The following is a 14263-nucleotide window of genomic DNA, read 5'->3' on the forward strand; positions in this document are numbered from 1 at the left end:
TTATGTACGTTTAAAAATGGAATAAAGATAAAAGAAGGAAGACTGATATTTAATTTCTTTTAATCATCTACTTGCTTTAGTAGAAACTTACAAGCCCAGCCCCCTAGCCACAGAGGACCTGTTCAAATGAGAATGTATTGCCTTTAGACAGTAATAATAAATATAATCATTACAAATGCCAAACATGCTATGCTCAGTGTTTGTGTAATGTACCATTCATTCCAAGAGTTTATTTCACAGCGCAGTTTCAGATTTTTAAAACTAGTATTGCAAACCAGCTCCTCTTGTGATTTTTCTCTTTACATTTTCAACTGCTAGCATATTATAATAAAAGAGGAATTCATTATTTGCAAATATATAAGTTATCAAACTATGATGATTACACCGCTTAGACATACATATATAAGGCACCTTAATACAACGTAAATAACTACAGCAAAATGTAATTTGTAATAGGAAATAATACAGTGTTAGATAATTCTATGAGAAGGCAAATCAACACAATCACAGCATTACATAACTAATTTATCCTCCCCTTATGAGACCAGAAGGAGAAGATTGATGGTTGTATAAAGTTCCTGATCAATTGGTCAATTTAAGTTGAATCTCAAATTTTTGCATATGGTCTCACAAATTGGCCACCCCTTTGCTGCTATCCAAGAGTAGATGGCAATTTATCCGCAACTGGTTTCACCCTTTTTCTGTTCTCTCTTCATCAGTCATCGACAACATAAGCACAACTTTAAATTTTTTAAATACACTTCTTAAAGATACCTAAACTCAGCAGGTACACATACGACACAATACTCATACTTCTTGGGAAAAAAAGTGTCAGTGTTCTGAAGAAAGAAAACCTTTTCAGTTAGGCGACTGGAAATAACCCTGGGGTCTCTCATACAATGATTACCTACAGCTTGAACCTATAGTCATGATATTGAAGATAAGCATAAGGGCAGAAATATTTTTCACTATTATCACGACACATCAAAGAATATTTTATCCCTACAGTCAATACTAATCTTAAGTAAAGGCAATAGATACTAGCACTAGTGAGGGGGAAACTAAGGATAATATAAATAACAAAAAATTTTATCAACATGAATACTTCAGCATGTAATATTAGGAACAGTGCAACCAGTACAGTCAATTTAAAGATTACAAAAGAAAGCATACAACAAATGCTCATAGTGTATTTATAGTCTTTTATATTAAACAACTCCAATTATGTGTCAGCTCTTTTTAAATGCAATGAAATAACTGTTTATGTACCCATGCAAAAGTACAATTACATGCATCACATACACATACATCACTTGCAATATTTATTCAAACAAAGCAGACAAAAACGGATTGTTTAAGTACAGAACACATACACATTAGACTGCCAGTACGAGCACACAACACACAAAAATAAATATAAAATTTTGAACAGCAGCAACATAACAGGCTTGTGGAAATGAAGGAGAGGAACTTAAAGTGGATAAAGTTTCTGAAAGAAAATGATTGTGATAACAGAAATTCTTATACTGTTTTCTAACCCATTCATGTACTAAATATCAGAAATGGCCAAATATTTACAAATAATAGAGAAAGCATTGAAATTTGACATAGTTTATGAATTGTAAAAACTTTAAACTTATCAGATTACTTTTATTATCATTATTAATAAAAGTGTCATCACCACCGTCTGTATTATTAAAGACCCTTGTTAAAATCATAATTAATAATTTAATTTTACTTAGTTTAGCTTTTATGTCTTCAACAGTTACAGCTCACAAGCGTACCAGAGAAGTGTCATCTGAGGCAAGTGAGGAATTTGACCCCTGGGAGGATGAACGTGGAACAGCAAGGGTTGAGGATCGTCTGCGATCTCCAGAGACAAGTGCTGCCCCTGAACAGTTGTTTGGAATCTTCACCACACATCGCTTGTGAAAGTTGAGCCCACAACCTGAAAGGACCAACCACAATGAACTTTGCTGATGGTTGGGAATAAAAGTAAAACAAAAGCCTCAATTTTTTTCAAGTGCTAGTCAAATATTCAAATTAGAGAACAGACAAGAAATATATAAAGAAGTCTTTAAACCTCAAACGCTGAAATCAATGCCGCAATTGAGCACAATTTTGTTACAGTTCATTGCGATCATCTTTATTGTCTCAAGTGTCTAATTCACAAGCACTAAATAGTCTGCTGAAAGCTTTCTCTGCACATTGCAGTAACAGATCGTTAAGTATTCTTGACTCAACTAGTAAACTGTTGTTGGATGATGCATTGGTCCATAAATGAAAATGCAATTTGAAATCTGGAGATCCAAGGATTTCCAAAAGGTTAACAGTGTCTCTTAGAGCAGCCTAAGGTTTTACTCTTCTACATCTTACAACTTTTGTTTCGCTATTAACTGCACTTACTCTGATCATTCTAAAGCTAACTACATATTTCTGAACAAAGGAAATACACGTCCTCTTAGAAGATATGACTTAGTCTACTAGTTATGCAAAATTTTATCATTTGAAATGGAAAAGTTTGAAACAGAGACAAAGAGTTAACTGCAGTGATGCTGGAGGGACACAAAGGAGATGTACGAGTCAGGGGTTGGGGAAGCAGCTCAGAATTTTTGGCTACTATTGCTCACACCAAGTTAACCATCTCCCTCTGGAGTCTGAAGCTGGCTTTATAATTCTGGTTCTTTTTTCTCCGTTTTAAGTTTTAGAAAAGGCATCAACAATACATGATATTTAAAGGTGAGCACCACCAAGATTTTCATACAATTAACAGGCCATAGTCACTTGCTAGCAGTGATAAAGAGGTGATCTGTGTTCTTGTTTGTTTTCTCTCCATTTTTTCTTTCTATGATGAGCAGAGAGAGAGAGGAGGAGGAGGAGGGGGAGGAGGAGGAGGAGGAGGGAAGAAGAAGAAATTAAGGCTAGGTTTAATATCTGCAACATCTTACTAACATCAAGATCACTGGAGACTGAATATTAGTTCAGTTGCAGTGTGGAGGTTGTAGTGTAACAAGACATTGTGTGTCAAGTCGTGTGGCATCTGCTAAAAAGGTTTGCAATGTTTAAGTAATGAAAAGGGGGGGGGGGTCAAATATAAATCAGACCTACTGTGCGTACTTTCCTATGAGAGAGTGATACGACGAAAGATGTAGCCGCAGTGCGTGGCAGCCAGAGGAATGCTGGCTATTTGCTGGGGTTAAGCATACAGTCCATGGACCCAGAAGACACACACAGAATATATGGGATCATGACATCATTATAGAATCTCATATGAGAAAAAAATGATGGTTTTTAATGTAATGTAAAATCTTTTGTGTTACTGTTAGATAAGGTGCGCTCTTGTTTGAGTTCTCATAGAGAAAGCATGTATTGGCATCATGTTAATGGACTGAACTGTAGATGCAGTTATGAAATAAACAACTGGAAAGGGATGACTGACAGTGAAAATAAGTGTTCAGTTGCCATTTGTTAATTTGGTGCAAGTAGTTAGCTGGAAACCCATAGCAATTTCCTGCAGCAGAGAAGACATTTCACGGAAGTCCGCATGGGAGGGGCACAGCATAGCTGGCCCATAGAATTCTACACAACGGCCAGAATTACATACAAGCCAGATTCATCAAGAAAAAGGTAATCCTACAACAGAACACGGTTATGCATGGAACAGGATGCAAGTGAAATAGTACTGTGCGATACCAAACTAAACTAAACCAACTAACACAACAAAAGCCGAAATGTATATTTTTTTTCACTGTCAGGTAAAAATGGTCATGACAATTTAAACTGAGCTCACTAAGAGTAGCACTGTACTAACACGTGAAGCTGCTAGTCAGTTGTGGTACACCTAGTTTCACTGCATATATCAAAATAAACTGCAGAGGCCCTTAGTTAACTGTGGCATTGAGAACTCCAGTTGAAAAGCTCGGCTATCCAAAGGGTACAAAACCTCTGCTGTTTACACCCATTCCACGGCAATCAACATGAAAGTCCTAAAGGTGTCCTCTCACAGGACATGAAGGCATTATGAATGAGGAGCTGCACAACCTTCTTGATGTCTTATACTGGAATTTCACATTCCTCTACAATGCGAAGCATGAAAGGAAGTATCTGACACGTCCGATTTTTGTCTTGTGGAGAAAAATGCAGCCAATGAGATGCAACACCAATTTTATGCCACAACTTAGGAGATGCCACACTGGAATAAGTCATAAGCAGTGAAATCCATATTTTGCGGTTTCTATATTGCAGAATATGTGCCAAACATGTCTATTTTAGTATGAATCAAACAACGGAAACTGCAGGATGGAACAACAACAATTTTATAAAGAGGACAGATTGCTACTCACAATGAAGAGACTGCTACACATTTTTTGGCCAAAAGGCCTTCTTCTGGAGTAGAAAACCCACACACATTCACACAAGCACAGCTCACACACACTACGTGTCTCACTACAGTTGTGCTTGTGTGTTCCTACTTCGTAAGAAGGCCTTTTGGCCAAAAACTAAAACATTCAGAAATACTTTTGTTGTGGCTGGCTGCGGCTCAATGTCTTCTTTCTATGATGAGCAGCAATTTATCCTTTTATAATATTGTCATTTTTGTTATGGTTTGTAATAATGGCAGGGAAGTACATACTGGTAATTGAAGGCTTTTTATATCTGATGCTTTCTACATTATAACTTGTACAATGTGTGTGTGTGTGTGTGTGTGTGTGTGTGTGAGAGAGAGAGAGAGAGAGAGAGAGAGAGAGAGAGAGAGAGAGCGCGCGTACACATGTTTGTTTTGTCTAATTCAGATGAAGGCCTTTTCGGCCGAAAGTTTACTTGTCTGACCATCTTTTGGTTGGGCCTATCTGTGACTCATTATCATATGGTGAATAGCAGTCTATCATTTTCAACACTGTCAAAACAAGATTTTAAATATGTACAATGTGGAAAGTAGAAAAATATGAGAGAGCAAGAACAGTGGAGCCAAGACAGATGATTTAAGCATTTAAGTATCAATACCATATTTTATAACATAAATTTTGCCAAAAGTGATTTGTGGTACATTTTATTTGTCATTGTTAATTACAGCATATTTAGCATTCCTCTACCAGCTATTCGCCGTTCAAGTCATTGAGGAGTCCGGAATCTTCTTCAGAATCTCTTTCACTCTTCTTTGGCGATGGCTGACAGAGTTAACAGAACTATCTTATGTTTGTCCATTTTTGTAAACAAACTATAAATGCGAACATTTTTAGGTTAGGCTTTACCGTGACTGTTACTGACATTAAATGAAACAACAAGTTTACTGTTACCAGTCACCGTTTTATTTTTTCCCACGACGCGTTTCGAAGGTTTAAACCTCCATCATCGGGTGGATTTACATTAGTTAATATTACATATGTGTGTATGTTGTGTTACGACATTTGGAGGAACTTGTGGCACTGCCTAGTGGAGAAACAAGACACTATTTCAGAATATGGTTTTGGATAACTTTTGACAAAAAATTAAACTGATATTTAATGGTAAACTTTAATAAGTAAACTAGAGTACCTCCAGTGGTCACAGGTTCCTTTTTCTGTCGTAACACTTCACATGTATACTGCCACATTTGTAAACAAATATGGCGTCTGGAATCAGCTGGGTGCAAGGTTCGTACAGCAGAAGAGAAGACATAATCGCAAAGTGCAAAGAATATACATTGTAACAACACTATTACAGAATAATTGTTTAAACCATTTGGAGGTGTTTGTTTTGAGGTGTCAAATATATGTGTGTGTACTTCAGGTTGTATATAAATCCAATTTTGAAAGGTTAAAACAGCTAAACATTCGTACTCGTTTATGCAATCAGGTGAAATGTTAAAATGGCTTAAACTTCATGCTTGCTAATAACAATTAGGTAAAATGTTATAGGCTTCAATTACAATGATCATATTGGCTACAGCAGTAAAATCATACATAGATGACACTCTTTGAAGAAAGAGAGAGAGAGAGAGAGAGAGAGAGAGAGAGAGAGAGAGAGAGGAAGGAGTGATTATATGAGAGCAAACATTTACATGGCAAGGAGTCCTAAGATTACATGTTGCATATATTAGCTGCCTAAAGGTTGGGGTAATACACTGATTAATGTTATAAAATATGCAGATAGATATACATTTGTGCCAGTAGATGATGTACATACAGTTTTAAGCTGACAGGGGGTACAAGCTGTTGGTGTGATGAATTATCTGTGAATGAGGTCAATCTCTTGTACTCTTGGCGGCTGTCAATATTTATGGTAAATATTAGGATATGTGCACGTGTGTGTGTGTGTGTGTGTGTGTGTGTGTGTGTGTGTGTGTGTGTGTGTATTTTAAGAGTGTAGGCAGTTGCTGAAAACAGAGATGATACTATTGTAAATATTGTCATTTTTGTCATTTAAGATGGATTCTGGTTGTTTCATTTGGTGTTTGTATATTTGGAGTGTTTCAAGGATGTCTAGTTTTCTGCCTTTTGGTTGGATGTGTAGGATGCTAATACTTGTGTTGTTAACATGGTGTTTTGTTTCATGTAGGTGGGTAGCTATTGCTGATGTGTGGTATTTTTTGTTTTTTAGTGCTGCCATGTGTTCCTTGAACCTAATCTCAAATGCCTGTCTGTCCTATGTAGAAGCAGTCACAGTCCAAACATTCAATTTTGTACACACCTGTGTGATGAAGTGGGTTTCGTGTGCCGATGTTGTGGGGTAACTTCTGTCCAATCTTGTTGTCTGTTGTAAAGGATATACTTATGCCTTTCCGTTTGAAGACATTAGCAATCTGGTATGAAATGTTACCCAGAAAGGGTACTGTATGCAAGACATTATTTTCTTTTTGTTTTTTGTGTTGTGATTGCTTTGCCATTATTGAGTGTTTTAGAGTGTCTATTATGGAGTTGTTATAGCCATTTTCAATAGCTGTTTGTTTTATTATTTCAATTTCTTGATCACGTTTATCCTCTGAGAGTGGTAGTTGGATAGCTCTATTGATCATGTACCGGTATGCTGCCATTTTGTGTGCTGCGGGGTGGCAAGAGGAGTTGTGGATTGTAGTATGTGTCGTGGTAGGCTTCCGATAAATTTCAAACTGATGTCTGTTATTCTTTATTGTAATGGTAAGGTCTAGGAAATTTATACTGTTATCTTTTTGGTGTTCGACTGTGAATTTTATGCTTTCATGGGAGTTGTTGAAAAACTGATTCAACTCACTGATGTCATCTTTAGTGCCTTTGATTAAAATTATGATATCATCTACATATCTGTAGTAGTAGATGATATTTTTGAGGAGGTGGTGATTGGAATTCAAGATTTTGTCTTCTAGGTTACTAATAAATATTTCTGCTAACAATCCGGAAAGATTTGAGCCCATCGCCAGACCATCTGTTTGTTTGTAGATTTTATTGTTAAATTTAAAATAGTTGTGTGAAAGTGTGAATTCAAGCAGGTCCATTAGTTCTTTAATGTGAGTTGAAGGGATTTTTTTGTGTTTATGTAGGTTGGCATTAATTATTTGTAGTGTGGTATCTATTGGCACTGATGAATAAAGGTTTTGTATGTCGAATGAGGCAAGTGTGGCTCCATCAGGTACTTGTATGTTTTTGACATATTGTGTGAATTCTGTTGTGTTTTTAAGTGTTCTCTCATTATTGAATGTGTATGCTTGTTTGAGAATTCTGAAGAGTATTTTATTGAGCTTGAATGTTGGGCTGTTCCTACAGTTCACTATGGGTCTGATGGGGGTCCCATCTTTGTGTATCTTAGGTTGTGACCTAAGACAAGGTGCTTGTGGGCTCTAGTTTACTTATTAAAGTTTACCATTAAATATCAGTTTAATTTTTTGTCAAAAGTTATCCAAAACCATATTCTGAAATAGTGTCTTGTTTCTCCACTAGGCAGTGCCACAAGTTCCTCCAAATGTCGTAACACAACATACACACATATGTAATATTAACTAATGTAAATCCACCCGATGATGGAGGTTTAAACCTTCGAAACGCGTCGTGGGAAAAAATAAAACGGTGACTGGTAACAGTAAACTTGTTGTTTCATTTAATGTCAGTAACAGTCACGGTAAAGCCTAACCTAAAAATGTTCGCATTTAAAGTTAATCTGCCCAGTCAGGCAATCAAGGCTATTTTCGAATATAAGAACAGTGCAGAAAAGGTCGCAATGACGACACAACACATACACTTCAATAGGAATTGTCTCAAGAATAACGTCATCCCAAATTATGTCAAGATTGACATCAAAACAAACACAACAACTGCGAAGAAAACACTGGATAACGCACGAAAACTCTGGGTGAAAAATGAACTGAAAGAACTTTATATTAAAAAACAAAAGTTCAACACACAGCTTTATAATGCACAATTACAATTGGGAAAGTTGCTTCATAGATTAGAATATGATTCCATAACGAAAAAAGTCAAGGATTACACCGAGTTCATCGTACACAAAACGAAAGCTACACAAAAGAAAAAACTGGCCAATCTTATAAAGCAACAATTACCTTCCAAACCGAACCAAAACAGCCAAAAGAAGCACTCATTCTACACACCTTTCCTCAACAACACGAACATAATATTCACTGCAGAAGAAGAGGCACTACTCTGCAAAGGCTTAAAACACAATGTTCAAGCTCCGCTGGACCAAAAGAACCAAGAGAAGCTCATCACCTGTGTCACACAGATCTCGACCACCGCCTTTAAGAAGCAAACCGACAGAATATCAGCCTGCCACAAAATTAACGAAATCATTGAAAAGGAAATTGCTAAACCATTCCCAGCATACAAGAAAAGAGAAGAAGCCCTTACACGTACCATTAAGACTAAATTAAACATAAATAATGCAATAATTGTAAAAGCTGACAAGGGCAACACAACTGTTGTAATGGACAGAACTACATACATAGAAAAAACTTTAGACTTCTTCCAAACCAGCAACATAACTGAAATACATAAAGATCCAACAGCCAGAATACAAAAGGAGATTAAACACATTTCAAACAACATTAACTTTCTACTCACCATCCAAGAAACAAGGAGCATTGTAACAATGAGCCCACAAGCACCTTGTCTTAGGTCACAACCTAAGATACACAAAGATGGGACCCCCATCAGACCCATAGTGAACTGTAGGAACAGCTCAACATTCAAGCTCAATAAAATACTCCTCAGTATTCTCAAACAAGCATACACATTCAATAATGAGAGAACACTTAAAAACACAACAGAATTCACACAATATGTCAAAAACATACAAGTACCTGATGGAGCCACACTTGCCTCATTCGACATACAAAACCTTTATTCATCAGTGCCAATAGATACCACACTACAAATAATTAATGCCAACCTACATAAACACAAAAAAATCCCTTCAACTCACATTAAAGAACTAATGGACCTGCTTGAATTCACACTTTCACACAACTATTTTAAATTTAACAATAAAATCTACAAACAAACAGATGGTCTGGCAATGGGCTCAAATCTTTCCGGATTGTTAGCAGAAATATTTATTAGTAACCTAGAAGACAAAATCTTGAATTCCAATCACCACCTCCTCAAAAATATCATCTACTACTACAGATATGTAGATGATATCATAATTTTAATCAAAGGCACTAAAGATGACATCAGTGAGTTGAATCAGTTTTTCAACAACTCCCATGAAAGCATAAAATTCACAGTCGAACACCAAAAAGATAACAGTATAAATTTCCTAGACCTTACCATTACAATAAAGAATAACAGACATCAGTTTGAAATTTATCGGAAGCCTACCACGACACATACTACAATCCACAACTCCTCTTGCCACCCCGCAGCACACAAAATGGCAGCATACCGGTACATGATCAATAGAGCTATCCAACTACCACTCTCAGAGGATAAACGTGATCAAGAAATTGAAATAATAAAACAAACAGCTATTGAAAATGGCTATAACAACTCCATAATAGACACTCTAAAACACTCAATAATGGCAAAGCAATCACAACACAAAAAACAAAAAGAAAATAATGTCTTGCATACAGTACCCTTTCTGGGTAACATTTCATACCAGATTGCTAATGTCTTCAAACGGAAAGGCATAAGTATATCCTTTACAACAGACAACAAGATTGGACAGAAGTTACCCCACAACATCGGCACACGAAACCCACTTCATCACACAGGTGTGTACAAAATTGAATGTTTGGACTGTGACTGCTTCTACATAGGACAGACAGGCAGATCATTTGAGATTAGGTTCAAGGAACACATGGCAGCACTAAAAAACAAAAAATACCACACATCAGCAATAGCTACCCACCTACATGAAACAAAACACCATGTTAACAACACAAGTATTAGCATCCTACACATCCAACCAAAAGGCAGAAAACTAGACATCCTTGAAACACTCCAAATATACAAACACCAAATGAAACAACCAGAATCCATCTTAAATGACAAAAATGACAATATTTACAATAGTATCATCTCTGTTTTCAGCAACTGCCTACACTCTTAAAATACACACACACACACACACACACACACACACACACACACACACACACACACACACACACGTGCACATATCCTAATATTTACCATAAATATTGACAGCCGCCAAGAGTACAAGAGATTGACCTCATTCACAGATAATTCATCACACCAACAGCTTGTACCCCCTGTCAGCTTAAAACTGTATGTACATCATCTACTGGCACAAATGTATATCTATCTGCATATTTTATAACATTAATCAGTGTATTACCCCAACCTTTAGGCAGCTAATATATGCAACATGTAATCTTAGGACTCCTTGCCATGTAAATGTTTGCTCTCATATAATCACTCCTTCCTCTCTCTCTCTCTCTCTCTCTCTCTCTCTCTCTCTCTTTCTTCAAAGAGTGTCATCTATGTATGATTTTACTGCTGTAGCCAATATGATCATTGTAATTGAAGCCTATAACATTTTACCTAATTGTTATTAGCAAGCATGAAGTTTAAGCCATTTTAACATTTCACCTGATTGCATAAACGAGTACGAATGTTTAGCTGTTTTAACCTTTCAAAATTGGATTTATATACAACCTGAAGTACACACACATATATTTGACACCTCAAAACAAACACCTCCAAATGGTTTAAACAATTATTCTGTAATAGTGTTGTTACAATGTATATTCTTTGCACTTTGCGATTATGTCTTCTCTTCTGCTGTACGAACCTTGCACCCAGCTGATTCCAGACGCCATATTTGTTTACAAATGTGGCAGTATACATGTGAAGTGTTACGACAGAAAAAGGAACCTGTGACCACTGGAGGTACTCTAGTTTACTTATTAAAGTTTACCATTAAATATCAGTTTAATTTTTTGTCAAAAGTTATCCAAAACCATATTCTGAAATAGTGTCTTGTTTCTCCACTAGGCAGTGCCACAAGTTCCTCCAAATGTCGTAACACAACATACACACATATGTAATATTAACTAATGTAAATCCACCCGATGATGGAGGTTTAAACCTTCGAAACGCGTCGTGGGAAAAAATAAAACGGTGACTGGTAACAGTAAACTTGTTGTTTCATTTAATAGTAAACAAACTATGTGATTTGCATCCAATTGCAGCCAACAACTGCTGCTGGAGAACAATGCGAACATAAATCACAAAGAGGAGCACATTCTGAAAGATGCAGCAGCTTATTTCAGAGAATGCAGCATTTTTTAATAGTTTTAAACCAACAGCTTCTGTGTTGACATCTAGTTTAGTGTTGACATCTAGTTTACTGGCAATAGTTTATGCAAGAATAATGTACTGAAAATTATTGCAATTTTCCAAGACTAATTACACAGACCTTCGACACATTTCAAACATAGGTCTACATCACCATATAAAACAAACTTTCAGCGAGACATACTTTGAAGAAATATTTGAACTAGAGTTCCACACCACCACCTGTCTTTCAAAACAATGTGTCCTGTCATTCTCTTCTTCACCTTCCAGTATAGACAGCATCTCTTTGTGGATAAACTTTTCTCCTCTTTGGGTGGAATCTTCTCAATGACTTGTCCTGCTGTGGACTGTTCAGGTGTAGCCTTTATTTAAGGTCTCCACATCAAGATGAAGCTATATTCTTTCCATCAGTTTACAGCAGTTTTATTATGAACAGCACTCTGAAATTTACATTTGCTTCTTTGTTCTTCTTCAGGCACAATTGAAAAATTCATAAATTGGTTTTACACTGAAATACTCATAAGCCTTAAGAGCGTTTTCATTTACTATCCTCCACCTTTCTCCTTTTTTTCCAAGAACAAAGCTTGTAGTTTCTGATCTTTCAGCCCTTGGAGGCACATAGACACACATAATGGTGAGACAGGTTTGGAAACCAGATTTTAAACTCCAAAACATTTCCTAGGGCAGATATTAATTCTTACCATAATTCATTGGTTATGAACTGCAAATTAAACCACAGAAATAACAGAAAGGTACAAAATCAAGATGGGACCTAGATAAAATAAAAGAATCAAAGGTGGATAAGCCACACACTGCTGACAGTGTCAAAGATAGCATTAGGCAACAACTGACAGAAAGGAGGGGAAGCAGTACAACTGAAAACAAATGAATAGCATTGAGAGATGAAATAGCAAAGGCAGCACAGAATTGATTACCAAACAGGAAAAACAAGATTAGGTAGAAATTGTTGGATAACAAGAGATATTAAATTGAACTGATGAAAGGAGAAAATACAAACGCAGCAAATGAAGCAGACAAAAGAAATGGCATAGCAGGAATGGGTAGAGGAGGAATGCAAAGCTGTAGAAGATGAATCACTATGGGAAAGATAGATGTTGGCTGCCTACAGGAAAATTACAGTGACATTTGGAGAAATGAAAGCATCTACATGAACATTAAGAGATTGAATGACAGGCCAGTGCTAAGCAATTACGCGATAGCGGAAAGGTGGAAGGAATATAAAAGAGATCTATATAAGGAAAACAAATTTGAAGACAACATTATACAGCACAGCCATTACCAGCTTTAGACAGACAGACAGACAGAGAGAGAGAGAGAGAGAGAGAGAGAGAGAGAGAGAGAGAGAGAGAGAGAGAGAGTACACCTAGACAATGGAAAAGCACATGGTAACAATTTCCTGGCACTGTGCTGATGACACAAAACACACGAAAGGACGGACACAAACAGGATGAGAAATCATGGTAGTTAGGCTTATTACAGCTGAAATGGTGGGACAGGTTTGGCTGGTGTACACTGAAGATGGTGCTACATGCACTGCAACATCAAATGGTGCAGTATTGAGTGTGGTCTTTTTTTTGCAGCTGCACTCACTGTGAAGGTTCATTTCACCTGCTGACAAAGTGTAAGTATAATAGCAATGACACAAACGCTTAGCTCGCTCTTATGCGTGTGGCACAGCCACTGATTGCTGTGGGTGAGGTGTACAGCAGTTGTATGAGCAATGATACCCCACAAGGCAAACGCCCTGTCACACTTTCTTTGCACACTTGGACAGGAAATTGTTTGTAAGCGTATCCTTCAGTGGGGGGAGGCAACAACATGAGTAACCAGTAACAACGGTAGCCAATGAGGACAATGTGCTGGGGTTGATACAGCATTGGGGTTGGTACAGCACAATCCTGGTGCCAGTACTTTGCCCACAGCAGAGTCTAGCAGGGCCTTATGACAACTCTATGCACCCACATCACATCCAGTGCATGCAGTTACTGGATGAAGACTATTTTGCTCCACAAGCGACGTTGGCACCATGGTGTTGACAGATGCACGCAACAGATCCCCATTTCCCTGCCACTATTTTGTTCACTGATGAAGTGACCTCGATGCAGGAGGGAATGTTCAACCCCATAAGGCCCATATGTGGTCAGAGGGGAAGCCACATGCAACAAGAACTCATGCAGCCCAGAGGCAGTTTTCAGTTAATGTAAGGGCCAGCATCACTGAAGACCAACCATTGGGCCATACTTGTCGCCCCAACATTTGAGAAACGCAACCTATCTTATCTTTCTTCAGCAAGTATAGACACAGCTATTGAACAACACACATTTACCCACTACAATGTGCTGTTGTCAAATGGGTTTAGTATAATGGGGTTCCCTCACATTGCAGTCTCATGTTTCAGCCACCTGGAAGCAATGAACTGTCAACATTGGATCAGCTGGGGTGGTTTGGTGCACTGGCTAAGGAGAATGCCAGACCTCAGTTGCCTTGACTACTTCCTCTGGGAATACGTCAAG

The 14263-nt window shown here is 37.4% G+C and overlaps 1 protein-coding gene across 1 annotated transcript in view; it reads right to left on the reverse strand.

The window, feature by feature from the left end:
- The window catches only part of LOC124805156 (serine/threonine-protein kinase D1), a 244912-nt gene that overhangs the window by 163402 nt on the left and 67247 nt on the right, over nucleotides 1-14263 (reverse strand). The window contains exon 5 of the mRNA XM_047265638.1: nucleotides 1785-1948. Coding sequence (XP_047121594.1) covers nucleotides 1785-1948 — 164 coding nt within the window. The remainder of the gene's footprint in view (nucleotides 1-1784; nucleotides 1949-14263) is intronic.

Source organism: Schistocerca piceifrons, chromosome 1, assembly GCF_021461385.2.
Source record: "Schistocerca piceifrons isolate TAMUIC-IGC-003096 chromosome 1, iqSchPice1.1, whole genome shotgun sequence".
Lineage (NCBI taxonomy): Eukaryota > Metazoa > Arthropoda > Insecta > Orthoptera > Acrididae > Schistocerca > Schistocerca piceifrons.